Here is a 25,516-nt window from a genome sequence, read left to right on the forward strand (position 1 = left end):
TCTTAATATTAAAAAAAAAAATGATCCGAAACTTGCGATCTAGTCTATCCTGCAACATTAGAGATGAATGGAGAAGAAAAAAATATACCGGTGATGTGTGTATCACCCAACGGCCCCGCTTTCAATCCATCCATTTCATACACATTAGTTTTATTCGCTACTATAAAATACTCTAGTTTCTAAAACAATTTGCCATCTAAATTAAAAATTAGTTATTTATTATTGTAGAATATGTCCAATTTTTTTGTACCCCGACACACCCCACCATGTAGCTTGACATGCTGCTTTTGACACTCATTATTTTTTTTTTTTTAGTTTAATATGAGTATTCAGACCAACTTGCGTGCACCTCAACTAATCCCACAGACCCTAAAATTAACGACCATGTAAACCATCATATAAGCAACCACAGGGCTCGAACCTGAAACCACAGAGGGAGCAAATCTCTGATCCCAAACTCTTACAACTGGACCACCATCTAGATGGTTACATTTTTACTTGTATCTACAGGTGACAAAATCAACAGCACAATATTTCGAGGATATCAATCGAGTCACCGACCTTCAAGAAATTCACGAATTTAAAAAAAGAAAAGGCAAATAAACACAAATGTGATTCGACAAAATCCCAAAGCAACTAAGACGGTAAAAATTAAAACCAACAAATTAAAAAATTTAATTTTCAAATTTAACTCATTTTTATATTGTTTAAATTAAAAATTATTTCCATTTAAATATACAAAAAAGTAGAAAAAAAATCAAATAGAATTACAGAATCCATACCAATCGAAACCTTAAACAACCAAAAGAGCTTATATACTAATCTTGTGATTCTTCCATTAAACTAAACACATGCCCAGCAGAAGCTGTAAGTACTTTTAAGTTTTAAATACAAGGCTTGTCCTGTGAAGCAAATGCACCCACCATATCTGGTCACTGCCAAAGAGTAGACTCATGCTTTGACCATTTTCAACAAAACATTATGATTATAAATAAATAAATAAATATATATATATATATATATATATATATAAAAACACGTTGGGATTCTGGCTTTCTGCTTTCTAGCCAAGCCCATTTTGCGCAGAAAAATCACCATTCTAGTAACATCTATCCTAACCCTTTTGACAAACCCTAAAATAGCACGAACTTCGAGATAGTGGACCCCACGTTATTGAAAGGGTGGATCCCACAACATCTCTCCACGTGGGATCCCATCTAAAACCAACAGTTCCCCAAGCACCATCACAGAAAAACGAACAGATCCCTACATTAAAATAATGTAACGCGTAGCACTCGATGAATGAATACAACAATAGGAAATGTACTGCCGCTAAAATGCGCAGCTGACTCACCTCACCTCACATCACCTCATCACTGATAAATTCAAAAACAAAATAAATTAATAATAAAAATAATCCTCTCTAACAAAATAACAACTCAAAATCCAATAATAAATAAAAAGCAAATTAACTGAGCTAGATAATTACGATTCAGGACATGAGAATCGAACAAATTACAGTGGCAAAGACAGTGACCTGAACAGGTACACTCACGTGAACAGCAGCACTACCATCCGCCGTGCTATTCTCGGATCCAAACGGCGTCTCAGCTGGGGCACCACCAGGCGTCTCCACAGGCGGAGCAGGGGGTGAAGCAGCGAGAGGAGATGGAGCCTCAACACTAGCCGGAGCTGGACTCGATGCAACCGGACTCGGACTCGGTGCACTCACCGGTTCCCCTGCCGGGGCTGGAGACGGAGCTTTCCCGAACAACTCAACCGGTAGCAGCACATTATCAACAGTGAAAATCACTAGCGGTGTTGAGTCAAGGACCGTTTCAGCAACTCGCGACGGACCGATTCCAGTGTGTAGAGTCACCGAGTCACCCGCACTTGTAACCGTCAGATCGAACTTACCTGCACCGTTACTAGCCAACGTAGAGATCGGGTCTTTGCTAGTTTTCAAACTCCCAAACGGACTGTAAGTAGCCGTGGCATGGTACTGTAAGAGCGAGACTATTTCAGCATTGGTGAGCTTGCTCAGATCAGGTACTCCAGCAGCCTTGAACGCCTCGTCGTTTGGAGCAAAAATAGTTAAACCTTTATCCGCCGCTGACTGATACGTTTTAATGACACCGCTAGTTTGTAACAAACTCGCAAATGTTTTGCATCCAGCCTTTTCGAGTAACGCCGTAATGTTCACACTTGACGGTGTTGGGGCCGGAGCTGTTAAAATCCCTGGAGCTATAATCGGCTGGCTGATTTCAAGAATTGAAATATTATAAGGGACTTGCTTCACAGATTTAGTGTAAGAGGAATCAAGTTTCGAGCCGGGAGCAGCGGAGCCGAAGCCGACTTTACCACCTTGGAGATCTGTAATGTTGACGAATCCGAGGTTACCAGGGGCATTTCCAGTAGTTTGGTAGAGAGTGGTGGATAACGTGGTGCCTTTGGAGATCTGATGGAGTTTAGTTGGGTCATAGTAATCAAGGACAACAAGAAGACTAAGGGCATTCTTGATGACTGAAAGTGGATGTTTGGCTGCAAGAGCAGTCATAGCCCCATTGTTGAGAGCCAAGACAGTTATTGTCTGGCGAGTGTTGATTTCATCGGCTAGTTTTGTTTGGGTAAGGTACTTGTTGAACTCGGAGTATTCCGGGAAGCCTGAGAGAATGTCGGTTATGTTGTGGGCTAAGATGGTGGAGACGAGTGCTGATAGTGTGAAGGAAAGAAGGAGAGAGTACTGTAACGTAGCCATGGTGGAATTTTGAGAGAGGGAATGAGAGTGAGTGGGTAGGCGTGGAGAGGGAGTGATAAAAAGGGGAAAGAGGAGAGGAAGGGGTTAGTGGGTAACCAGAGTTAATTGTGGTTGGGTTTAAAGCTGGGTTAGTGGTTGGGGGGCGGGGCCATGTGAGGGGCAGGCATGCTTTGGTTCACAGCTGGAAATGTTAAAGGGCTTTCTGCATGGATTGGTGGCAAATGGTATTTGCCATTGCTCCTCCTCTTGTTTGTGGGGAAAATGATAAGAGTGCCCTCACGGGTGGTTAGCTTGGTTCGTGCCACTGCCACGTGGAGGAGATCATAAAAGCAAGTGATATTATGATGGTTTTGTTGACGGAATGGGTATAGTAACGGTTATGAAGATGTTTTGCTCAATTTAGGTTGTTGAATCAACCAAGGTAAATCTAAGTCAAATGATATCATTTTATTTTTATTTAAAAAAAAATCAAGAGTTGACCAGGTTAGTTTTTTTTAACTAAATTAACATGTAACTAGAAGCACTTGATTTTATCGTATCTATAATTTTTTTTATAATTTAATTTGAAATTCAACCACAACATAATTATAAATAACAATTTTTTTTATTAATTCATCGGATTAAGCTGGATTTAATGATTATAATTTTACTGAATAATTACAGGACCAACTTTGTGGATTGAAATATAAATTAAACACCTTTCCTAATCAAGTTTAGCTCTCATGGCTGGAATTAATCATCATTTAATCAAATCTTGAATCAATTCATAAACCGGAACGGAAAGGCGCATTTATGAGGAAATTTTTGATATCTTTTGAATTTGAATTTGAATTTGAAATAACAAGAGGGGGACAGATTAACTCAGCAATTGATCCAGTAGCTGAAGAGCAGAATTTAAAAGAGAAATCATGAAGATTCTAGAGAGCTTCCAACGTCCAGATTCATCATGGCTGGAGACTAGGAGGTGGACCATCTGATATTATGCTGTTTCTACCCATAAACGAAAAATCTGACTTGTTTTTTCTAGATGAAAAATTGCTATATGGCTGTCGATGAAAAAACTTCATGTATACACCATGTTTTCCATGGCTAGTTGATGTGCTTGGCTGGTAGTTGGTATTCGTTTGAAGAAACAAGCTCCATAAGGAACAATCAACTCTATAATACTTAAATTAATATGTGTATACAAAAAGAAAAAATATAGATTGCATGAACTAGCTTGGCTTGCCCTAACTTTCAATGGTCTGGCCTGACTTATCTTTGGCCTTTGTCTCGTTGTGGTTGGGATTGTCTTCACTTTGTTGCTTGTTTTGTGATTGGTTAAATTTATACACTCCAACCTTACAATTTTTTCATTAAAAAAAGGTTGTATTATTTATAGAAAAAATAATGTTTTTATTTTTATTTTTTTATTAATATGAATGTCATGGTCAGTTTACGCGTACCTTGACTAATCCTATGAGTTTTAAAATTAATGATCATGTAAACCTCAAATAATTATGAGATTTATAAAACTTAAACCAACAATATTTAAAAATAAATCTAGAATCTTTTATTAATTCAATTATATTTTTAGGATTAAAAATAATATTTTATTGTTTGTTTGATCATGATGGATCCGAATTAATATATCAAATCATGTGTATGAAAAGTTTGTATGGTTGATGGATTGTACTAAATGATGTGAAAATCTTCCTTGCTGGTTAGTACGACGTCTCTGATAAAGTAGATTCTTCTTTGAATTTAATTTTTCATTTAAATAACAAAAAGAAGGAAAGTGAGCTCCAATTCTCTTTATTCTCTGCTTGATACAGTCAACAAGTTCGTGATCCTGAAAAATCTGCACTCTGTTTATATTCCGTATGATCTCAATATGCAGGCAGGCTGTCACAGAAAACAGCATCGAGTCTTCTAAAACTTTCATAGAGTAGCAGACTGTGATCTGGGTTATGTGTGGGATGGTTTTTGTGAATAGATTTAAGTTTTTTTTTTTTTTTTTTTATCTTTGGTTGAAAAAAAATATATATAAATTCACTTTGTTAGAAATATCTTTTGACTTGCATTAAAATCTTGTCATGGTTTTTTTTTTTCACTTGAGATTACGTTGAATGTATTCTAGAACTTTAATGATTTTTTATTAATTAAAAAAAATAAAAGAATAATTAATTTGATATGACTTGATAAAAAACCTAAGTCAACTTGATATAAAATATGAGTAAAAAATTATTGATTTTTTTTAAAAAATTAATCAAAACAAAGTTATTTTGATTATTTTATTTTTAAAAACGGGCCAATCGGGTTGACCTTCCTAGCTCATGACTTGAACCTTGCCTCTGATCAACTCTCGATTTGAGTTTTAAAACTATGATGTCAATCACTTTTATCTATGTATTGACTTAGATTAACCCGTAGTTGAGACCTTGCCCCAATTAACCCTCCGGGTCAGGTTTTAAAATTATAAAAATAACAATTTTTATCCTTAAATTGCTTCGGGTCAACTTTGGCTGGCCCTCTTGATTCGTGACCTGAGTCTTGCCCCTGGTTGACCTCTGAATGATTTTTCAAAACTATAATAATAATCATTTTTATTTTATGTTGACTTAGGTCAACCCGGGCTGACATTTCCAACACATGACCCGAACCTTAACCCAAGTCATTCCTCAATCCGGGTTTTAATACTATGATTGTAATAATTTTTGTTCTTATATTGACTTGGGTCAACAATCAACTACACTCGTGATCAAGGCATTGACCTAAGTCAACTCTCGAATCAAGTTTTAAAACTATAATAAAAATAATTTATATTTTCATGTCAACACGGGTCAACCTGGGTAAACTCACCTAGTGACCCGGGTCTTGACTAGTAACTCGGGTTTTGCAACTTCCATGTTTTTATTTTTTTTAGTTTTAAATTATTATTTTTTATATTTTTAATTCTTTTAACATACTAATATTAAAAATAAATTTATTAAAAAATATTTTAAAATAAAAATTATATTAAAAAACAATCTCCGCCGAAACCAAAACCGTGACTAAAAGACACCGGTGAAGGACTTCATTTTTCTTCTGTGAAGAAAATATAACGTGACAGGTAGATTGTCCACGGTCCATGCCAAGGACGTGGAAAATAAACGGAAGTTAAAGAATGAATGTACCAAATCACAGGCTGTTTGTACTCGATCAAAATAGGACCACATCAGGTTTGATGTATGGTTCTCGAGCAATCACATATTTGTCGGCAGCAACGCAGCACCACACGCAAGCCAAATCCGAAATTGGCAAAATATTATATATACTGTATGTTGCTGCTTTCCAATAGATGCCTTGTGACTGTGTGCCCCCTTAACATTCGAAGCCTCTATTAAAAGGCCCACTTGCTAGTTGGGAACCCACGCTGGAATCAATTGGTTTTCCAAAAGTATTTGGTAGATTTTGGAAACACTTGAAAAAGATAATGATTTATTTGGGTAAGCTTATGCGTATTTTGACTAATCTTGTGAGTTCTGAAATTAATAATCATGTAAACCTCCAGTTGCCCTGAGGTTTGTGAAATTCAAACTGGTGACATTTAAAGAGCAAATCTAGAGTCTGACCAGTTGAGTTACACTCTCATAGTCTGAATTTTACATATAATGCAATCGATAGGTCGGTCATTTATATTTTTATAAATAATTTAGCTCATTAACTTACCCCAACACATCAATTCTAGTTAACACACATTCATGTCATTAACTTTGTTGATTTTAACTTTAAATTTATGGTTTTAAATCATTTTAACATGTCAGTGTTAAAAATATTTTTTTAAAAATAAAAATATATATTTTTGATATATTTATAAATAAAAATACTTTAAAAAGTAATTAATAATATACTAACAAACAATCTTAGAGGATGCTTGGGATTATGGTAATGATTGTCTTTTAAAATACTTCTTGTTTGAAAATATATTAAAGTAATATTTTTTATTTTTTAAAAATTATTTTTAACATCAGAATATCAAAATGATATAAAAATATTAAATTTTTTTTAATTTGAACCAAGAAAAAATTAAAAAAATTAATTAATTTTTTTTTTATAAAAAAACACAATGTTAATCTTAAATCAGTCTAAGCGAAACTTTGAATTGGTACAAATGATTTGAATAGTTTCCTTAGGTGGGACCACGACACGATGTTCTGTGGATTGAGCTTTTGTCAATCTTAAACTATAAGCCCAGATGTATATTTTTTGAACAAAGCCCAACTGAAACTATTATTGCAAATTCCATCCTTGCGCTATCTTGGGTCAAATGAGCCCTAGGAAATATGAAGTTTCTGGTCCTCTAATTTTGAAACACAAAGCCCTGAAAAACCAATTCAAACGACTTGACACGTGGACACTCCTTCAGGCACTGGCATAGTCCACCTGTCTAAAAACGGATCCCACTTGTTCATGCTAGATAGTGCGGACCCACTAAACAGAAAGGTCATTGACGTGTCATGTTCTTGTCAGGATTTCTGCAGGACAAAGCAAGCACGCTGACAAGGCGCGTGTAAGTAAGCCATCATCAGGATGTCACGCAACATGGCAACAAGTAGTGCTCATGTGGTGTTGTACTTCACGCTTGATTTATTTGAGTGGGGGGGTTTTGAAAAGGACAAGCTACATTTTAGTTCCTGTAGATTTAGTAATATTCAAATTAGATCCTTACAAATTAAAATTTCTCACTCCTATGTAAAACATAGTTAAGAACTCCTGGACGATTATAAAAACGAGTTAAGAAACTAATTAAAAAAATGAACCAGTAAAGTGCCGCCAGCTATTTAAGATTGAAGAATCACACTAGAGTTTCTGGAGACTTAAAGAGATTAAACTATATATACCATGATGAAATGTTGTGAAAGTTGTAGGGTCCAAAGTATAGTTTACCCTAGAAAAACAGTCACGTGCATTTTCCTTTTGAATTTTGTCTGCAGCAAGCAAGCACGCAAGGCAGTTGATTATGGTCAGAAAATCTGACACCTCTTTAACCTCACTCATAAGGGAGATGCCCTATGCTCGTGGTTAATTAAAGAGGTGGAGCTACAGCCTTTTGTTTTGGCTTCTGAATTCACTTTTTGAAAGAAACCTCTGCCTCCCTCTCTCTCTGTGTCAATGCCCATTAAACTCACAGTCAGGTACACGATCCTGTGTCTGTTCTTGTTTTTGTAGATACACGACAATGGAGAAAAGAGTATCTGAAGAATCAGCGCCGTCGATGAAACTGTCTCTTGGGATTGGTGCTGGTGATCATGGTGATGATGATCAAGATGATAGACACGTGTTCCCACAGTTAACAGAGACTCAGTTGCATGAGCTTAAACAGCAAGCTTTGATATTCAAGTACATAGTAGCTGGTCTTCGCGTGCCTCCTGATCTTGTAGTTCCCATTTGGCATAGTGTTGCTAGCAGCTCTCTTGGTTCATTTAGTGGTGCTGATATTTATAGGCAATTCCCAAGCTGTAAGTCAATATTTTTTCTTTAGTTGTTGTTAAGTCACTAATTTCCTGGGCGAGGCTTGTTTTAATTGCTTGATTTTTCTTGGGGTTTGAGGTTAGTGGATTTGAGCTTCAAAATGAGGTTAGTGGATTTTGTTAACTAGATTTTTTTGTGCGTCTTTAAGCTTACACATGCTTAATTAAAGACCTGGCCTTTCTTGGTTTCATGGTGTTAATTGGATTCATTTTTGTTTTATTTGAAAAAGTGGTCTTGCTTTAAGGCGATTGTGCTTGTTTCTAATTTTTTTTTCTTGTTCCAAGGAATGTGATTTAGAATTGTTTCCAGATGCTTTTGTATATGCAAGCCTTGAAATTTGTTACTATCGCCCTTTTGGGGGGTAATGCTTCTGTAACTTGAAAATATAAGTTGAGATTAATAGTCCTACACAACATGTCGCATGCTGGGATGATCTTATCTTTGTTTAGCAGAGGTTGGGATTTTTTACTCGATGTAACACCCTTTTGGGGACTCATGCTTTTTTCGAAAAATGATGTGCGGTGGGCATGGAATCTGAATTTTATGTTTGTTTAGGTTAATTTGTTATAAATTTAAATGAATTTGACCACCTGTATGAATTTGCTTTCTTATGTCAGTTGTGGGATTAAGTCCTCAGGGATTTGATTATAGACAAATGATGGATCCAGAACCTGGGAGATGTAGAAGAACTGATGGGAAGAAATGGAGGTGTAGCAAGGATGTAGTTGCTGGTCAGAAGTATTGTGAACGCCATATGCATAGAGGCCGTCAACGTTCAAGAAAGCTTGTGGAAGCTTCTCAAACTGCTGCTGCTTCTGAAAAACCATCACCTCACAATTCAAGCAAGAATTCAGACAATCCAACCACTCATTCTTCTAATTTAGCCAAAGTAAGTTCACAGATAAAAGCCCCACCTCTTAATAATACCCCCACCATTTTAACCACTTGCACCACAAGTTGCAATTCTGACATTGAAATCACTGGCATGAGCTTGGCCACTACTGCTAATTCTGACTGCAAAAACCCCTTTACAACCATGACTACTAGCATTGTTACCGGCTACAAGAACACTGCAACAATGATCGCTAGTGCTGTTCATGCTGACATTACAGCCACTGGTAACGACTACAAGAGTAGCATCAACTTAAAGAGACACTACATTGATGACAGAAACAGTAATTGCAGCAACTCTGTTACTTACAAGGGTATAATCGACAGAAACTGCAGCAACAAAAAAATAAAAAATGCTGGTAGCAATGTATCTCAAGGATTGAACTTCTCCCCGAAGAGTGTTCTTCAAGGTAGTATACATTATGTGAATTGAAATTACTAGTGCTATGAGAAGAGATTTTCACTCTAGCTTGTGTATATTTGACTATACTTTTCAAAACAACAGGACATGTTTAATGGTCTGGAAAGAGTTAGTTAATTTCTCAGTGAGTTCCATATTGGCTTCCTTACTGACTTTCTCACCATTGTTGTTAGAGTTTATATCCAACTGAAGAAATGCGGTCTTAGTTTGTAGTTCACTCCATTCCATTTCATGAAAGAATGCTGTATGTTAGGTGGTGTAAACTCAAAAGTAGTGGTTGCTCTCTAGATGCGCTGAGCAATTTATCCCTGCCTCCCTGGAGGCTTCAGTCCGCAATCTAGTTAGTGAGTCCATTATAAGTTTAATTTTTATTGCTTAAGCAATCTGTCCTGTGCATTTTCATTGAACAATTGGATCATGGATTATTTGCTGGATTTTTTCAGCAGCGCTAGACTCGGGCCTCCTTTCAAAACCATTCGTAGAATGATTTTGGAGTAACAGTTTGTTTTGTTTTGAAGATTGGATTCACACGTTCATTACTGTTGTTTTCAGTTCAAGGTTGCGGCGCCTCACACATTTACATGAATGATGTGGAACTTGAACTGGGAAGGTGTAGAAGAACAGATGGAAAGAAGTGGCGATGCCGCAGGGATGTTGTAGCTAATCAGAAGTATTGCGAGATGCACATGCACCGAGGTTCTAAGCAGCACTTGGAAGCGTCCAAACCTGCTGCAATTCCCGCTACAATCCCATTTGTCCCTGGGAATGTTCATTCATATCCTGCAACGAACTTGCCAAGTAAAGCAGATCGCAGAAGCTTAAACACCGATCTCTGTATTTCGATCCCAACAAGTCCTCAACTGATCATGACCAATGATGATACAAGAACTATCAGCAATAGCAGTGACACTACCATAAGCGACACCATGGTTGGTACCTATCAAAACAAAAACCTTTCTTCTTAGCTTGTTATTTGGATTATGTTGAGTTTGTTATGAACGCGTTCCATTATCATATGAGATCAGATATGAGATCAGTTTTTTGGTGTTCTACCGAGGAAACAAGGATGCCTTCGTTGCTCTGTTGTAATGAGAAATTGTGTAATCAACGAACACCTAATGGTGTAGTTTGTTATATTATATCTTGTAACTATGCTTAGCTCGACTAATTGGTTCTTAAATTGTCCACTAGAGATCAAGAAAAATGGTTCTTCGGTGTGCATGAAATTCAAATGGGATATACATATGTTTTGTGACTCCTCAAAACGGTATTAGGAACGTATCTTCCCCCCGCTTCTACACAGCAAGGGGCTGTGTAGATACAGAAATCACGAAAATTTATCTGGATATGGTAGATTCTATGTTCTACGATAATTTGCATTAGGGTAATAAAATAATTGCTTCTAGAATTTATTTTGAGAAAGCAGGTTGTTTCCTGAATTAAAAAAAAAAGTGAGAATTCTAAGACTTTTTTAACTTGATATCATGATAAAGCATTATTAGGTGATCTGTTTAAACCCTAAATTGGAAGGAATTTAGTCTTTTTAGTAATACTAGAACAGAAAAAAATAATAATTTATAAATAGTTTTTTAGCCCTTTCTCTTTCACTATCTTCTGACTTTTGGATAATTTCAGGGAGGTTATTGTAATTTACCTTTTCTTTTGTAATTTGCCCTTTGATTATGTTTGCCAGTTCAATATTTTGTGATAATCTAAATGATTGTGAAGATAATCCTAGAGGGGCACCACACCAGGACTGGTATCAACACATGCAGGTAGTGGGGATCCCAAAAGTCCTCCTGGTGGTGACAGAGCCAGGTTATTAAAGAAAGCTGAAGTTATGGAGGCGGCGGTAGAGATTTACGAGGAAGTACAATCCGGCCGTGGGGTCAGAAGTTTTATCCAAGGCAGAAGACTTCCAACTTTTCCCTATGTTTATATCACACCTCTGCTGTTAATCTGCAATTAATTCTAGTCAAACCATGTGATTAAAGTTACAAGAGGTGTAAGAGAAGAATAACGTTTAATTCCATCCTATGCAGACAACTGATATCAGCCACATGATACAAAAATATATTAAAAAATATATTTATTTTTTTATAAACAAAATGTATTTACAAATTTGTGCATTTCAGTACTTCTGGAACGTAAAGTGATTTCTTACAATTTGGATTGTTTGTTCCCAAGGCTGATTTTACAATAGTGACACAAAGAAAGAATCACACTCCTAGAGGCGATTATATTCTGAAAGGCAACATGAGCATAATGCAGCAACACAAGGATTAAAAAGAATCATCAAATGCAGGTGCCTTTCTTGTGATTAGTTGACAGGTAAAAGCTGACGTGAGAAGCGCTGAATCGAGTTCATGTTGTGACAGGAAGTCAGTTGGAGCCGAATTCCTCGTTCCATCGTTCAAGGTCTCCCCACTTGCTTTTGCTTAAGCTGGGTCTGATTACAGCCAATGCCTTCTGAAAGTCTTCATATCTGAGCGGTCTTACCTAATCAAGCAAACACCACATAGCATCAATTTTACTCAAAATCTAGATACAATCAATGATAGATCTTCAATTTTACTCAAAATCTAGACACAATCAATGGAAAATCTAACTTGAGAAATATATTTTACTCAAAATCTTAACCTACAACGCATTTAAAAAGACCAAGCAATAATTTCAGAATATCTCTCAACTGCAGTCTGTCCACACACCAGAAAAAACAAAATTGTCATGAGATTGCAGTTGCAGCGTTTTGGGCTTGCGCTCAAGAAGTTGCAGGCTCAGGTTAGAAGGTGCCTCAGGAGTGAAGGTTTTCTTCGGGAGATGTGTTTCAGAAACCCTACTCCAGACAAACTACGCTTGAACAATAGCATTTTGAGAGGGGAAAAAGGATTACTTACTTCCAAGTTTGGACCAAAAAGAGGGCTATTGAAGATGAAGTGAAAACCAAGTTTGGGTATGACAGTTTAAAAGTCACTCATCTGAGTTCTTTTAATAGCTTGGAATTAAATTCAAATGCTCATATTCTAAAACAAGGGATATCCTCAAGTGTTAATAAGTGAACCAGCTTCAGTTTTTAGCAATACTGGTGATTATGGTTTGAAGGTCATGCATGAAATTAAGGTCAAGAAATCTTCAAATGGATATGGTAATGGATTCAAATCTATCAACAACATACCATACATGATTGCCTAAGATTATTTATGGCTAATTTACCAGATCATAAAAAGAGAAAGACCATGTTTTTAGCTGGATTACCTGATTTGCCTTGACAGTGAGAATGTTTGCACCAAGCTCCCTAATTGGCATCATTGCTGCCTCTTCACACAAGGCTTGTAAATCACTTCCAGAATATCCTATAAATTACAGAGTTAAAAGGATTGAGATATTAGTTTGAAAGTTTTATTCACTGTCATTAATGTTTGAGGATCACTTTTGTTACAAGTCCTCTAAGTGGCATGCATACATTGACTGTCGGCCAGCTATAATACATGTCAAGGACTTTACACATCAAAGATTTTCCTATCAAATGACATAAGCATTGAATGTGTTCAGTAAGCTATATTGAGCATATCCTATAAGCAAAGAGCTGAAGGGATTTAGTTTTTAGTTTGAATGTTATTTTTTCCTACATGTCATGGCCATCCAATAAATGCAATATTCAATATGCTATACGAGTACTAGTTATCTTACCTTCTGTCTCTCTAACAAGCTTTTCAAGGTCTCCACCTGTCACACATTGTAAGCTGTAAATTATCACATTGAAGTAAAACAGACACTAACCATGATGCATACAAAATTTGCTTTTCCAATGCACTGTTTCTGTTGGATTATCTACAGTTTGGCAAAAAAAGTTTGAGATGCTGAAAAAAGGCAGATGCTCAGCAAAATTGATTAAAATTGAAGGTTGGTTGCACAAAAGAAACATAGAAGGATGCCAAAAAGAAGGGTGTGGGGGGGTAAATAATAATTAAAAGTGTGCAAAAACGGGTTGATGTTGGCAATTCAAGGAGTAAAGGCATGCTAAGGTCTATTATCTTTTTAGAACTTACCAATGATTTTCAAATGAATATCCATTTCATGTTAAAAGATGACTATGATTGCAGCAACCAGCTTTTTTAAGCATTGCTCTGAATTTAGAAACTAATTTTCTCAGGACATTTCAAATGTCTTCTTAAGTTATTGTTTCAACCTATAATGAATGAGACCACAAAACCAAAGCAGGAACAACATATTCTTAAAGCATGGTATGCAAGGGTATGGTACTTTTCAAATAAAAAAGATCACTGACAGCATGAATTAGAGAGAGAGCACACAAATACCAGGTAAGGAAAATGCTCGGCCCTTGAGTTTATGTTTCAAAAGAACCCTTCTAACGTTTCCATCCGGTAGAGGTACATATATTCTTTTTACCTGTTCAGTATTTCACATCAAACTCAGTCACAAAAGTTAAATAAACTAAATTTAGGAGAGAAAATTGATTGAATTCATATAAGCAACATATGAAGATGATTTTATCCAATAAGGAAGAAGAATCCAAATGAAAAAAATGGCATAATTTGATTCTTCTACCATGCCCTTTTGCTATATAACAACAAACACTTTTAAGACAAAAGCGAAGTACTGATGAGTTAGATTATTGTGAAGGTGCCGAGGCACTTTCTCAATGCACGGAGAGTAGGCTGTAGTCAGTTACAGAGGTGGTTTATGCTCAACCCATCTAACTAAACCAGACCTAACTAGAAAAATCTGAGCTGATACCACCTAAAAGATAGAGGAGAGAAAAAATACTTCAAATTTGATATCTGTGCCTACGATGGGCCTGAATATACCAAATGGACAGATATCTTCTCTCAATCCACGACATCGATAATGTAGTTATCAGCATCTCTGGCACAAATGCCTAAGCTCATATTATTGGATGGAACTATCTAGGCAACATTAGGCTAGATGGCAGCAACATTGAGGGGAACAGGGACTTAATTGGAAAAACAAATTGATTGCCTCAATCTTTGATGTTTGGGACCTAGGCTTACAATAGACTTGAATGATACAAATAGAAAACAAGCCCTCTCTCAATCCACATCACCAGGAAGGCACCTGATCATGAATACCAAGGCTCAAATTATTTTAACAGTCCTGCCTTGGTAACATTAGGCTGAACAATGCCAACATAAAATAAGGATGTTTTGTTGAAAAGAAAAGTATTATCCAACTCATTTAAATCAAGCTGCAGCAAATTCATGGAACAGTATACTGACCAATCTCCTAAGAACTGCATCATCCAATTCCTGCGGCTTGTTGGTGGCACCTGCAATAGAATTTCACAAGGATCTTAAATCATGTAACCACAATGCCTATCACAACTATTTGGAACCTATATTACATGTCATCTTGAGAGTAAAATGAAAAAAATAACTGGATGTCAGTTTGGTGTTGAGTTCTGTAGAATGATGCATGCTATTGAAAAAGAATAGATATACTTGTTTCTTAGGAAAATGAATATTTAAGGCTAGGAGTGATCCAATAGAAAAGGAAATGAAGCAATCACTTCATGAAGGTTCCATAAACTTCAACAAGAGTGTAATTTGAAAAGTAATGGGAAATGCTGAACCAGAGAAGTTGAAGTTTACAACTTGTTTCCTTGACTGCAAATTTTCTGTAGACAGAGGAGTTTGGCCGGCCACTAATGCATGTGTGTTCCATATTTAATTGATCAATATCATTTGGAAAATAAAGCAGACACCATGATTACAAAGACAAGTTTTAAAGTAGAAGTTGGAGCAAAAGTCAACACAGCCTCCATGAAAACAATATGGAAGTGAAGTTGAAAGACCCAAATGCTAAGAGCCACAGCTCGATTACATAAAGCTTACCAATAACAATTACTAAATCATTAGGATTAGAGGTCACGCCATCAAATTGTATTAGAAATTCAGACTTCAATCTTCGGCTTGCATCATTCTCATTAGCCAACCTTGTTGACATAATACTGTCAATCTGTTAACAATCAGGATAAACAAAATCATTATATCTGCAGAAATACGAGACTGGCATTAGCCATAAAAAAAGAAAAATAACAGAAACTGAGAGCGAAACACAACTTAATTTTTAGCCAACACCTAGCATTACACTAAGGACTAAGAAGGGAATATAAAATATAAATTACAGCAAATACAGAACTTGTGAACAAAGCCTTAAATCCCAAATACAAAAAGGATCGAGCTTGAAGAACAACTAGGATGATAGTGGTGTGCTGGTAGTGGCGAGAAAAAGAAAGCCAAATGTAAACAGATTTTAATTTTAACTCAAGTCACAGCAGTGACAGAATACAGCTGTCCAAGAGAAACCAGTTATTGATACCAAGCGAAGCATAAAACTTTACTGCAAATTCCCTAAATAATAAAATCACCATAGATACTACCAAATTGCAATACCAAACAGATAGGAGTTGCAATATCAATTGTTTAATCCACTAAACAACCAATGTCAGCCAACTATTTTAGTCAATCCACTGTTCTTGACCAAAATAAATGCAAGCACCACACATCGTACATCAGAATAAAAGAAGAGAAGCATGGCTTCAGTTGAAATTGACCATCATAAAACAGTTTGCAGAATGAGTAACATACTTCATCCATGAAAATCACAGATGGCTGTCTGGATATAGCAACAATAAAAAGAGTACGAACAAGCTTTTCAGCCTCTCCCACCTAATTCATTACAAGTAAAAAAAATCATTAGACAATCTTTAGAAGGACGCAAAGAGCCAAGAACACAAGGCAGAATGCTTTTCTTTTCCTGATTTTAGTAAGGAAAAAAGAAGAAGAAGAATAGTACCCATTTTGATGTTAGGGAAGATGCTGAAACATTAAAGAATGTAGCTTCAGACTCTGAAGCAACTGCTTTGGCGAGCATGGTTTTCCCATTGCCAGGTGGACCAAAGAGAAGCAGACCTGAATAACAAAGATCGAGAGTTATTATTGATGAAATAAGATCTTAAGTTTCATAATAAATCTCAATATATAAATCTTTGTTACCTCTAGCAGGTTTCCGAAGGCCAGTGAACAAGTCTCTTCTCCTAGTTGGCAAAATAACCATTTCCATCAAACTTTGTTTTGCCTTCTCAAGTCCAGCTGAAAATGACTTACATCACTAAGTCTAAAATGTAAAAGTTAAAAAAGTTGCAAACAGAAACAAACAAAGAAATTAGTTGTCGCAACTCCTTACCAACATCTTCCCATTTAACAGAAGGACTTTTATCCACTATTGCTGTGTTTATCATTTCAATCAATTTTGCATCATAGCCATTACCAGAATCTTGCCTTTGTTTCGAGGTTATAGCTTTATCAGTCTGATTCTTGATCACTGGAATGTTTCTAGTGGAATGAGCTGACTTCTGTGACAGGTCTTGTCTAGAATTTGATGATGAAACTGCAGCAGTAGGCGCATGAGTTAAGGTGTTCTGCAAAAATTTTGGGAAATAAAAAAACATATGGATAATAACATAATCAACATCACTTGGAAATCCAAAACATCCAAATTTTGCAGATACTTCAAAAAGAAAATGATAAGCTTGTTGAGAATCAAAACAACAACAAAAACAAGGAGAACAATGTCGCAAGAAACTTTGCAAAATTAGATATCTAGTTGTAGGTTCCATCGAATCCTGGATTAATCTTTATTACAAACTGTACTTTGCTGTTTCTATGGAAAACTTTATCTGAAAAACAGGACCCATTCTGGTTGTCGGCAGTTACTATTATGCATTGATTCCAGGTAAGGATTTAAGTTTAATCAAGTATTTGAGGGTAGCTGTCTAGGCTAAATGAAACAGAATTACCTATTCTGATCATGAGCTGTAGAGAATTGGCAATTTTCTAAGGAAAAAAATAATTCAGTGCTTACATTTTTCTTTCTGCTCAAACAATTACACGCAGTGATTTTACTTTGACATCCATATATATACTCGTGAAGCTGAATTTTTGACATCATAAATGACTGCAAGAAGACATCCATTTCTAGCAAAGGGAGTATCCACATATCCATATTAAATTCCCTTCACAACAATTGTAGTCCATAGAGACTCTTCAGTATACATAAAAACCTAAAATTCCTAAATACACATTGTCAGCAGTTTTAAAATCAGGTTCAAATTGCAAGCAGCACCTAGAGGTTTTGATATAGTAAGAAAGAATTCCAAAGTTCAACACCACTAGGCTACAAACAAAATCCTACCCTTATTCGAACCATAAGAAACCAACTCCCTTCATTAAATGTTCAGTCAGTCTATAAAAAACATCAAAATCCACAAAAAATTAAAAGATTACTTCTTTTTAAATATAAACTTACAGTGGAGCCAAACCAAACCATACCTTGCTCGTTGAAGTTCCAGCTGATAAAAAAACAAGAGAAAAAAAGAGGTATTAATATCATCACTCTACATCAATCATTTCAATTACCAGAAATTGTTTTCTTCTTAAAAAAAAATAATAAAAAAAGAGCTTGCCATAATCAATTCATGTCTAGAATGATTACCTCCTCGCCGATTTAAAACTTGTAATCTCTCAGAAACTTGACCTTGCCATTTGGATATTTTTTGTCGATACGATTTCACCTTCTCCAGCTCCCTATTTTGAACAATTTAAAAAATAAAAAACCCAATAGTTATTAGCTACAAAAGAAAAAAATCAATCAGGTTAATTACAATTTCTTAATTGAAATTACCTAGGGCTAATATAAGAAGGCGAAGGTGTAGAGGCAGCTTCGATGAGAATCCGTTGAGCGTTTTTGTAATAAACAATGGCGTCATCAATTAATCCCCATTCTTCAGCTCTAACGGCTTTATCGATCTCTTCCGTGGCTAGATCGAAGTATCCTTTCAGTTTGTACGCGATTCGTTCGTTAGAAACCCTAGTGCCAGGGTCCATGCCGTCCATTGGAGTAGAGGTCGACGTAGAGTTAGGGTTTTGGTGTTGTGAGTGTGAGTCTTCTTCAGGAACTGAGAAGATTGTACTTAGCGAGTCGATTATGCCTTTCAAGAAGCTCATTTCTCTAAGAAGAAGCCGGGCATGGAAGACAGAAAAAGAAGTCATGTCAGAGATTCGAGAGAGATGATTATCAATGGGCCGGCTACTGGTCAAAAATAATAAAAAAAGAGCAGAACATCTTACTGCTGGGCCTCAGAATAAGGACTGGTTATGTATGGCTCAAGTATCTACTTCAACCTTAAAAGTTAAAAGCAAGCCGTCTCAGCCTGCAATGGAGTCTAATGGGTTTGTATGCACATTATGCAACGCCCAACACTTTACCGTCAGGCTAGGATATAGGATATGCGGGTGGCATGTGTTTGTTAAAAATTTGATTTTTTTTTGGTTTAATATTAATTCTTTAATATTTTTAGATTTTTTTATACGTTAATATCAAAAATAAAATTTTTAAAAATATTATTTTAATATATTTTTAAATAAAAAATACTTTGAAAAACAACTACTATCATAATATCAAAAACTATCTATGCTCAATTATTTTTTTGGATAACCATGGATGTCCGAGCTAGCATACGCACATCTCGATTAATCTCCCAAGACCTTGAAGTTAACAACAATGTAAGTCTCCAGTAGTCCTGAGATTTGTGAGATTCGAACTAGTGATTCTGAACAGCAAACCCAAAACCTGACCAATTAAGCTACACTTCTCGAAATATATATGCTCGGGTTCTATAATAAATGGTGATGGCAAATTAGAAATAGGATCGGGTTGTGCCATTAGATTGGGTTTTGCTAGTACCCGTCAGTCTGCTTGGGTTCAGCAGAGGACTTTATTCCCTTACCAAGACTAGAAAATTTAATGATGGGCAAGCATTAAAAAGATGGCTCAACAATAGGATTTTCCAGCCTGAATCACCATTCAAATTCGTCATGTTTCATGTCTGTATGTTCCCTAAGTTTTTTGCGCGCACAATTTATTGAATGAAAACGTTCAACGAAAATTTTCAGTGCTGATTTGAAATACACGCGCGTGTGTCCCTTCAAATCAACAACGGAGAATTGCCGAGTAGCAATGGATATTTCGTTGCTGATCAATCAGTAAAGCACAAATACTGTCCATCGCTAATTTTTACCGGCAACGGATTCTAGTTGTCCGTTGCTGATCATACCATTTTTTTTAGTAGCGTGGCATTCACCATCAGGGGCTATTCGAAAGATATATACCCTTCAGAAAGTATAATGTGTTTGATTAGTGCAGAAGATATTGATTAATCACAGGAATTATTACTTAATACGATGCATATATAAAATGACGAGTCTCCGATTCCTTAACGCAGAAGGTGTTGATTATTTCATAAACAAAAGTAATCGTGCCTTGCCATTCAAAGGTATATATTATATTTTAGTTGCTGCAGTGGTAAAAAAAAGAAGAAGAAGTCATTACCTGAAGAAAAAGTCATCTTATCTTATCATATTAAATTGCTTGTTTAGTATTGAGGATGAATATGCTTTTTTTTTTTTAATTAAAATTTAAAATTTTATTTATTTTAAATTAATAATTTTAATATTTTTGAATTATTTTAATATAAATTAAAATAAAAAACAACTTCTATTGGATCTGATGATCAGTGTACCGTAATCAAACTCTGATTTAGTATTCGTGATTTAGCAAGCATAATGGACCTTACTGTTGAAATTATCATAAAGACCATAAATATTTGTTTGCTTGCAGCTGTTTCCTTCCTGCATTTCACTTTCGATGATGCAACCTAAGCTTTCTGATAATACTGATTATATATTTAGCTTCGTAGACAACTTGAGCTGCACAAACTCTCACCACAAGAAATGGGCATTCTCTTCACCATCTTCACCGTCACCGCAGCAGGACTTCTCTTTATCATTATAAGCTTCTTGTATCTCACATTTCAAACCTACTCAGGAAAATCCATCAAGAACCCCAACTATCCACCAGTAAATGGCACGGTATTTGGCCAGCTCTTCTACTTCAACAGGCTCTATGACCACCAAACTGAAGTTGCCAGGAAACAGAAGACTTTCCGGCTTCTTGCTCCAGGCCAGAGTGAATTGTACACAACTGACATAAGGAACATAGAGCATGTATTAAAAACAAAATTTGATAAGTATACAAAAGGTAAGTATAATCAAGATATTGCAACTGATCTTTTTGGTAAAGGTATATTTGCTGTTGATGGAGACAAGTGGAGGCAGCAGAGGAAGCTTGCTAGCTTTGAGTTCTCGACGAGAGTTCTTAGAGATTTTAGCTGCTCTGTGTTCAGAAGAAATGCTGCTAAACTTGTCAGAGTTGTCTCCGAGATGGCTATTGCTGATCAGATTTTCGATATGCAAGTAAGTTCAACTGTTTTTCTTTTTTCTTTTTTTAATTGGATTGATTAGACTAATTTAAAATTGGATATATAAATGTTTGGATCTTATTAGTAGAGAAGGATGGTATAAGAGGGAATAAAATTTCTGCAAGTGTTCTGAAATTGTACAGTTTTAGTCCATAAGAACTGATCCATAGAATAAAGTTCTGAAATTGTGATCATTTTCAATGTGTGGGTTTGACTTCGTAAGCCAAACAGGTTCTCCATAGTTTTTGTTTTTTAATTAACAGGTATCATTTATCTTCTATTGACATAGCACAGAAAAGAACACTTCATCTGATCTGGTATTTCCCATTGGTAGGATACACTGATGAGATGCACTTTGGATTCTATATTCAAAGTTGGGTTCGGAGTGGAACTGAATTGCTTGGAGGGGTCAAACAAAGAGGGAATCGAATTTATGAAGGCCTTCGATGATTCAAATGCCTTGGTCTATCGGCGCTATGTAGATCCACTGTGGAAACTGAAAAGGTACTTCAACATTTGCTCTGAAGCTTCCCTTAAGAAGAACATCAAAATCATTGATGATTTCGTGACCAACCTGATCGGAACAAAGAGAAAACTACAAGCCGAGGAACGACTTTATGTGAGTGTTTCTAGTGCTGGACAATTCCCTTTAGTGAATTTAAAGAACTTTTACCTGTTCGGTTGTTCAAGAACTGACCAACATGTATTGATAATTGAAGAACGACAAGGAGGATATACTGTCAAGGTTTTTGGTGGAGAGCAAGAAAGACGCCGAGGAAATGAATGATAAGTATCTGAGGGATATAATTCTGAATTTTATGATTGCTGGCAAAGATACCAGTGCAAATACCCTGTCATGGTTCTTCTATATGCTTTGCAAGAACCCGCTAATCCAGGAAAAAGTCGCGCAAGAAGTGAGAGATGTCACAAGCAGTCAAGATGATGTGGTTAATGTTGAAGAGTTCATTGCAAACATAACAGACACAACACTCGAGCAAATGCATTATCTTCACGCAGCGTTGACAGAGACCTTGAGGTTATACCCTGCTGTTCCTGTGGTAAATTTTCAGAGAACTCATGGACTTCAAAATTCTTTAAACTATATATATTATTTTTTATGGGCGATAGTGGTTGTTTTATAGACGCATCAAGAGAATCACTGATGCGATTATGCTAGTAACATGGTTTTTTGGTCTCAAGGACGGGAGGTGTGCAGAAGTGGATGACATTCTTCCTGATGGCTTTAGAATGAAAAAGGGTGACGGACTATACTACATGGCATATGCCATGGGTAGGATGCCTTACATTTGGGGAGACGATGCCGAGGATTTTCGGCCAGAAAGATGGCTCAACAATGGGATTTTCCAACCTGAATCACCATTCAAGTTCATAGCATTTCATGTTAGTATCTTCTCTTCGTTTGTTGCAGACATAACGTGTCAAACAATTTCCGAAGTTGTTGGTTGTCCCCTTGCAGGCAGGTCCTCGGATATGTCTGGGCAAAGACTTCGCGTACCGGCAGATGAAGATACTATCAATAGCCCTTCTTCGGTTCTTCCGCTTCAAATTAGCTGACGACACAAGAAAAATAACTTACAGGACAATGTTCACACTTCACATTGAAGGAAGTCTGCATCTTCGTGCTATTGGAAGGACCAAGTCATGAAGAAAAAATATGTCAAGCAAATAATTATGGCCTGGTGAATCTTGTTTGTACTGTATACATTGATACACATATCAACTAAACAACTGTGATTTCTACCGGTATGTTAGCTGCTGCTGTCGGACGACTTTGTCACCTTGGTGATAAAATTTGCGGGGAAAATTTTCATTTGTCCTATTTTCCTTTTCTAAACTATGTGCCACCAGAAACAAGCAGCTTGAATTTATCTAATAATCGTTATCAAGCTTTAATTTAGCATTAGTGACTTTAATTTGAATCATCACTGTCCAGATATTCCTTGTGCAAAAGATAAGGAGTGCTCCGTTCTGTTTCGTTCATGTCATTTTCCTAGCTTCCACATCCAAAAGTTACAGCGCATGGGATGTTTCCAGGCTAAGCTTTAAAGCTATTCCCCTACACATATTTGCCTTATCTCAACAACCATTCATTCCAAGAAATGGACATTCTCTGCCATCTTCACCTTCACAGAAACAGCACTTCTCTTTATCCCCTCAACCTTCTTGTTTTTAGCACTCAAAATCTTTGCTGGCAAATCTACCAACAATCCCAACTATCCACCAGTTAAAGGCACAAACTTTAACCAGCTTCTCTACTTCGACAGGCTCTATGACTGTCAAACTGAGCTTATCGTTTCTAACTCTGGAGTGATTGTGTATTCTTTGATGATGTATATCAATTTCTTTTATATATAATCAAGTATTGAAAATATTTATCCCAATACAATAATAAAATTAATGAATATATACTTTTAAAAGATATTTTTCCTTATTAAAAGACATAAAAAAATTCATTTACTTAAAAAAATAAAAGAAAAATAGCTCAGCTGGTCTCATCAAACTATAGATGAAAGATCTATATACTCACCATCCAAAAATTCATTCACTACTAGACCATAAATAAATCTTCAAGAGAAAACTTTTCACTGAAAGCTAATAGAACCATCCAAAAATACAAAGCAAGATTTATTGTTAAATGTTTCAAACAACAAAAAAAATATAAATTATTTTGCTACATACTCACCTATGTTAATAATAACTTTTATATGAACATTAATAGTTATTACAACTATTAACAAATTAGAAATATATTAAATTGATGGGAAAATAGTTTTTTAAATGATGATTTTGATGGAGAGGCTTATATGTGTTAAAGCAATCTTTTAACAACTATTAATGAGCATAATTGGATTTGAAAAAGTTGTGTTTGAGATTAAGTCTCATTTCATGAAACCAACTCTGATATCATGTTAAAGCAATTCAAATTAACAAAAAACAAATACAAACATATGAGAGAAAGAGGCTAGAGTTTTCATTAATCACAATATTCTGAATTGTTTAATTAACCTAAATACAAAGAGATTATATATAGGTTAAACCGAAAATACTATTCTACCCTTAATAAATAAAACAAGATAAATACATATATATATTTCTTAACAATATGAACATTAATAGTTGTTACAACTAAGAGGTTTATTGTTAAAGAAAAAGAAAAAAAAAAGATTTTAAACTTGTTAAGTTATTATATGGTTTGAAACAAGCTTCTAAACAATTACATGAAAAGTTTGATAATGTTATATTGTTAAATGAGTTTAAAATCAACAAGGTTGATAAACATATTTATGTAAAAAATACAGATAAAAGTTATTGTATGTATTTATATTGATGGATGTTAATTTTGGGTAACAACAAATATGAGATCAAGTTTCTCAAAAAAAAAAAAAAAAAATTAACTAATATGTTTGATATGAAAGACTTTGATATTGTAGATGTATACTAAAAATAAAAAATTTATAGGATAGATTAATACTGTCTTAATTTTATTATGTTGAGAAAAATTTTTAATTTTTTTTCTTCTAAAAATGACAATAACACTATCAAAACATTCATGAATATAAGTATATATTTGTCAAAAAAAAACAAAGTTGAAGAAATACTACATTTGAAATATTCCCAAATTATTTGAACCTTGATGTATATTATGAATTGAACAAGATCAAATATTGCATATTTAGTTAACAAATTAAGTAGATTTATCAATAATTGAAGTTTGAATCATTGAAAAACAATAAATAAAATACTCAAATACTTGAGATATATTTTAGAATATGTACTATACTATACTAAGTACCCGACAATACTTAAGAAATATAGTAATATGAATTAAATATTCGACGTTAAGGATTCAAAATCTATTAATGGATATATTTTCATACTTGGTGAAGCAATTATGTCTGGGAAGTCCTCCAAAAAAACATGCATCGTAAGATTCATGATAAAATTAGAGTTTATCATTCTGGATAAAATTAAAAAAAAAGCTAAATGACTTTAAATTTTTCAGAGGATATTTCATGTTGACCAAACCTAGTATCAACAATTTATATTCATTGTGATAGCTAGTTGATAATTGGAATGACACGGACTAACATGTATAATAATAAGTCTATATATATACATAGTAAATATAGTATTATTAAACATTTTTTCTCTAATGAAATTATTTTTATTAATTATATAAGATTAAAGAAAAATATTATGAATCCAATATATAATTTATGGAGAAAAATAGACTTAAGAATTACAAAGATAAAAGAATATCATGATCGGAGATTCTAAGATTTAGTTTTAATTAATGGCGATTTTAGCAAACAAAGAAACCTGGTTTCTTTCTATACCCTTTTACATATTTATGAAGAGAGCTCAAATGAGATACTTTCCTTGGAAACAAGGCTTCAAATTGCGTCAGGAATGGCTCGAGACTTGTCTTACTTGAATAGAATTGGAGAAGCCAAGAATTTGAGTTTTTTTTTTTTTAAATTTAAATTAGCATAGACGGTAATTTTTTTTTGCAAACTATTATAATTGAAAAAAATTAGGAAAATAACACTTTGGGCAGTTGAGATATTAAGAA

The 25,516-nt window shown here is 35.1% G+C and overlaps 4 protein-coding genes across 8 annotated transcripts; 2 read left to right on the forward strand and 2 right to left on the reverse strand.

Moving 5' to 3' along the window:
• Positions 1-1,249: 1,249 nt before the first annotated feature.
• Positions 1,250-2,855, reverse strand: LOC7464872 (fasciclin-like arabinogalactan protein 10). The gene has a single exon (XM_002320700.4). The coding sequence runs from the start codon at positions 2,756-2,758 to the stop codon at positions 1,493-1,495; it is 1,266 nt and encodes a 421-aa protein (XP_002320736.1). The 5' UTR covers positions 2,759-2,855; the 3' UTR covers positions 1,250-1,492.
• A 4,873-nt stretch (positions 2,856-7,728) lies between these two features.
• LOC7464873 (growth-regulating factor 9) lies at positions 7,729-11,593 on the forward strand. Of its 4 annotated transcripts, none has more exons than XM_024585179.2 (4): positions 7,729-8,238; positions 8,869-9,552; positions 10,116-10,492; positions 11,292-11,593. In XM_024585179.2, the coding sequence occupies exons 1-4, from the start codon at positions 7,959-7,961 to the stop codon at positions 11,340-11,342; spliced, it is 1,392 nt and encodes a 463-aa protein (XP_024440947.1). In that variant the 5' UTR covers positions 7,729-7,958; the 3' UTR covers positions 11,343-11,593. The 4 variants fall into 4 exon arrangements, with proteins under 4 accessions (XP_024440947.1, XP_024440946.1, XP_024440948.1 ...); XM_024585178.2 differs by having other exon boundaries at positions 11,318-11,593; XM_024585180.2 differs by having other exon boundaries at positions 11,257-11,360.
• A 44-nt stretch (positions 11,594-11,637) lies between these two features.
• LOC7488910 (uncharacterized) lies at positions 11,638-18,699 on the reverse strand. Of its 2 annotated transcripts, XM_002320701.4 has the most exons (13): positions 18,288-18,699; positions 18,099-18,190; positions 17,936-17,955; positions 16,791-17,025; positions 16,601-16,696; positions 16,401-16,516; positions 16,193-16,273; positions 15,437-15,560; positions 14,822-14,871; positions 13,883-13,973; positions 13,254-13,289; positions 12,819-12,916; positions 11,638-12,062 (listed from the first exon to the last, which is right to left on the reverse strand). In XM_002320701.4, exons 1-13 carry the CDS (start codon positions 18,653-18,655, stop codon positions 11,946-11,948), a joined length of 1,524 nt encoding a protein of 507 aa, XP_002320737.3. In that variant the 5' UTR covers positions 18,656-18,699; the 3' UTR covers positions 11,638-11,945. The 2 variants fall into 2 exon arrangements, with proteins under 2 accessions (XP_002320737.3, XP_052302936.1); XM_052446976.1 differs by lacking the exon at positions 16,193-16,273 and having other exon boundaries at positions 18,288-18,684.
• A 1,592-nt stretch (positions 18,700-20,291) lies between these two features.
• Positions 20,292-22,840, forward strand: LOC7464875 (cytochrome P450 704C1). The gene is made up of 5 exons (XM_002320035.3): positions 20,292-20,917; positions 21,257-21,541; positions 21,642-21,980; positions 22,123-22,323; positions 22,400-22,840. Exons 1-5 carry the CDS (start codon positions 20,396-20,398, stop codon positions 22,586-22,588), a joined length of 1,536 nt encoding a protein of 511 aa, XP_002320071.1. The 5' UTR covers positions 20,292-20,395; the 3' UTR covers positions 22,589-22,840.
• Positions 22,841-25,516: the final 2,676 nt, after the last annotated feature.

Source organism: Populus trichocarpa, chromosome 14 (assembly GCF_000002775.5).
Source record: "Populus trichocarpa isolate Nisqually-1 chromosome 14, P.trichocarpa_v4.1, whole genome shotgun sequence".
Taxonomy (NCBI): Eukaryota; Viridiplantae; Streptophyta; class Magnoliopsida; order Malpighiales; family Salicaceae; genus Populus; species Populus trichocarpa.

Excerpts from the sequence above, each read along its gene's own strand:
- LOC7464872 (XM_002320700.4), bottom strand. The coding sequence starts at position 2,758 with ATGGCTACGTTACAGTACTCTCTCCTTCTTTCCTTCACACTATCAGCA.
- LOC7464873 (XM_024585178.2), top strand. The coding sequence starts at position 7,959 with ATGGAGAAAAGAGTATCTGAAGAATCAGCGCCGTCGATGAAACTGTCT. Across the intron at positions 8,239-8,868 it reads TTATAGGCAATTCCCAAGCT|TTGTGGGATTAAGTCCTCAG; the intron begins GTAAGTCAATAT and ends TTCTTATGTCAG. Across the intron at positions 9,553-10,115 it reads CCCGAAGAGTGTTCTTCAAG|TTCAAGGTTGCGGCGCCTCA; the intron begins GTAGTATACATT and ends TGTTGTTTTCAG.
- LOC7488910 (XM_002320701.4), bottom strand. The coding sequence starts at position 18,655 with ATGACTTCTTTTTCTGTCTTCCATGCCCGGCTTCTTCTTAGAGAAATG. Across the intron at positions 17,026-17,935 it reads CTGGAACTTCAACGAGCAAG|AACACCTTAACTCATGCGCC; the intron begins GTATGGTTTGGT and ends AAATTTTTGCAG. Across the intron at positions 13,290-13,882 it reads CCGAGCATTTTCCTTACCTG|GTGGAGACCTTGAAAAGCTT; the intron begins GTATTTGTGTGC and ends AATGTGTGACAG.
- LOC7464875 (XM_002320035.3), top strand. The coding sequence starts at position 20,396 with ATGGGCATTCTCTTCACCATCTTCACCGTCACCGCAGCAGGACTTCTC. Across the intron at positions 20,918-21,256 it reads ATCAGATTTTCGATATGCAA|GATACACTGATGAGATGCAC; the intron begins GTAAGTTCAACT and ends TCCCATTGGTAG. Across the intron at positions 22,324-22,399 it reads TCAAGTTCATAGCATTTCAT|GCAGGTCCTCGGATATGTCT; the intron begins GTTAGTATCTTC and ends GTCCCCTTGCAG.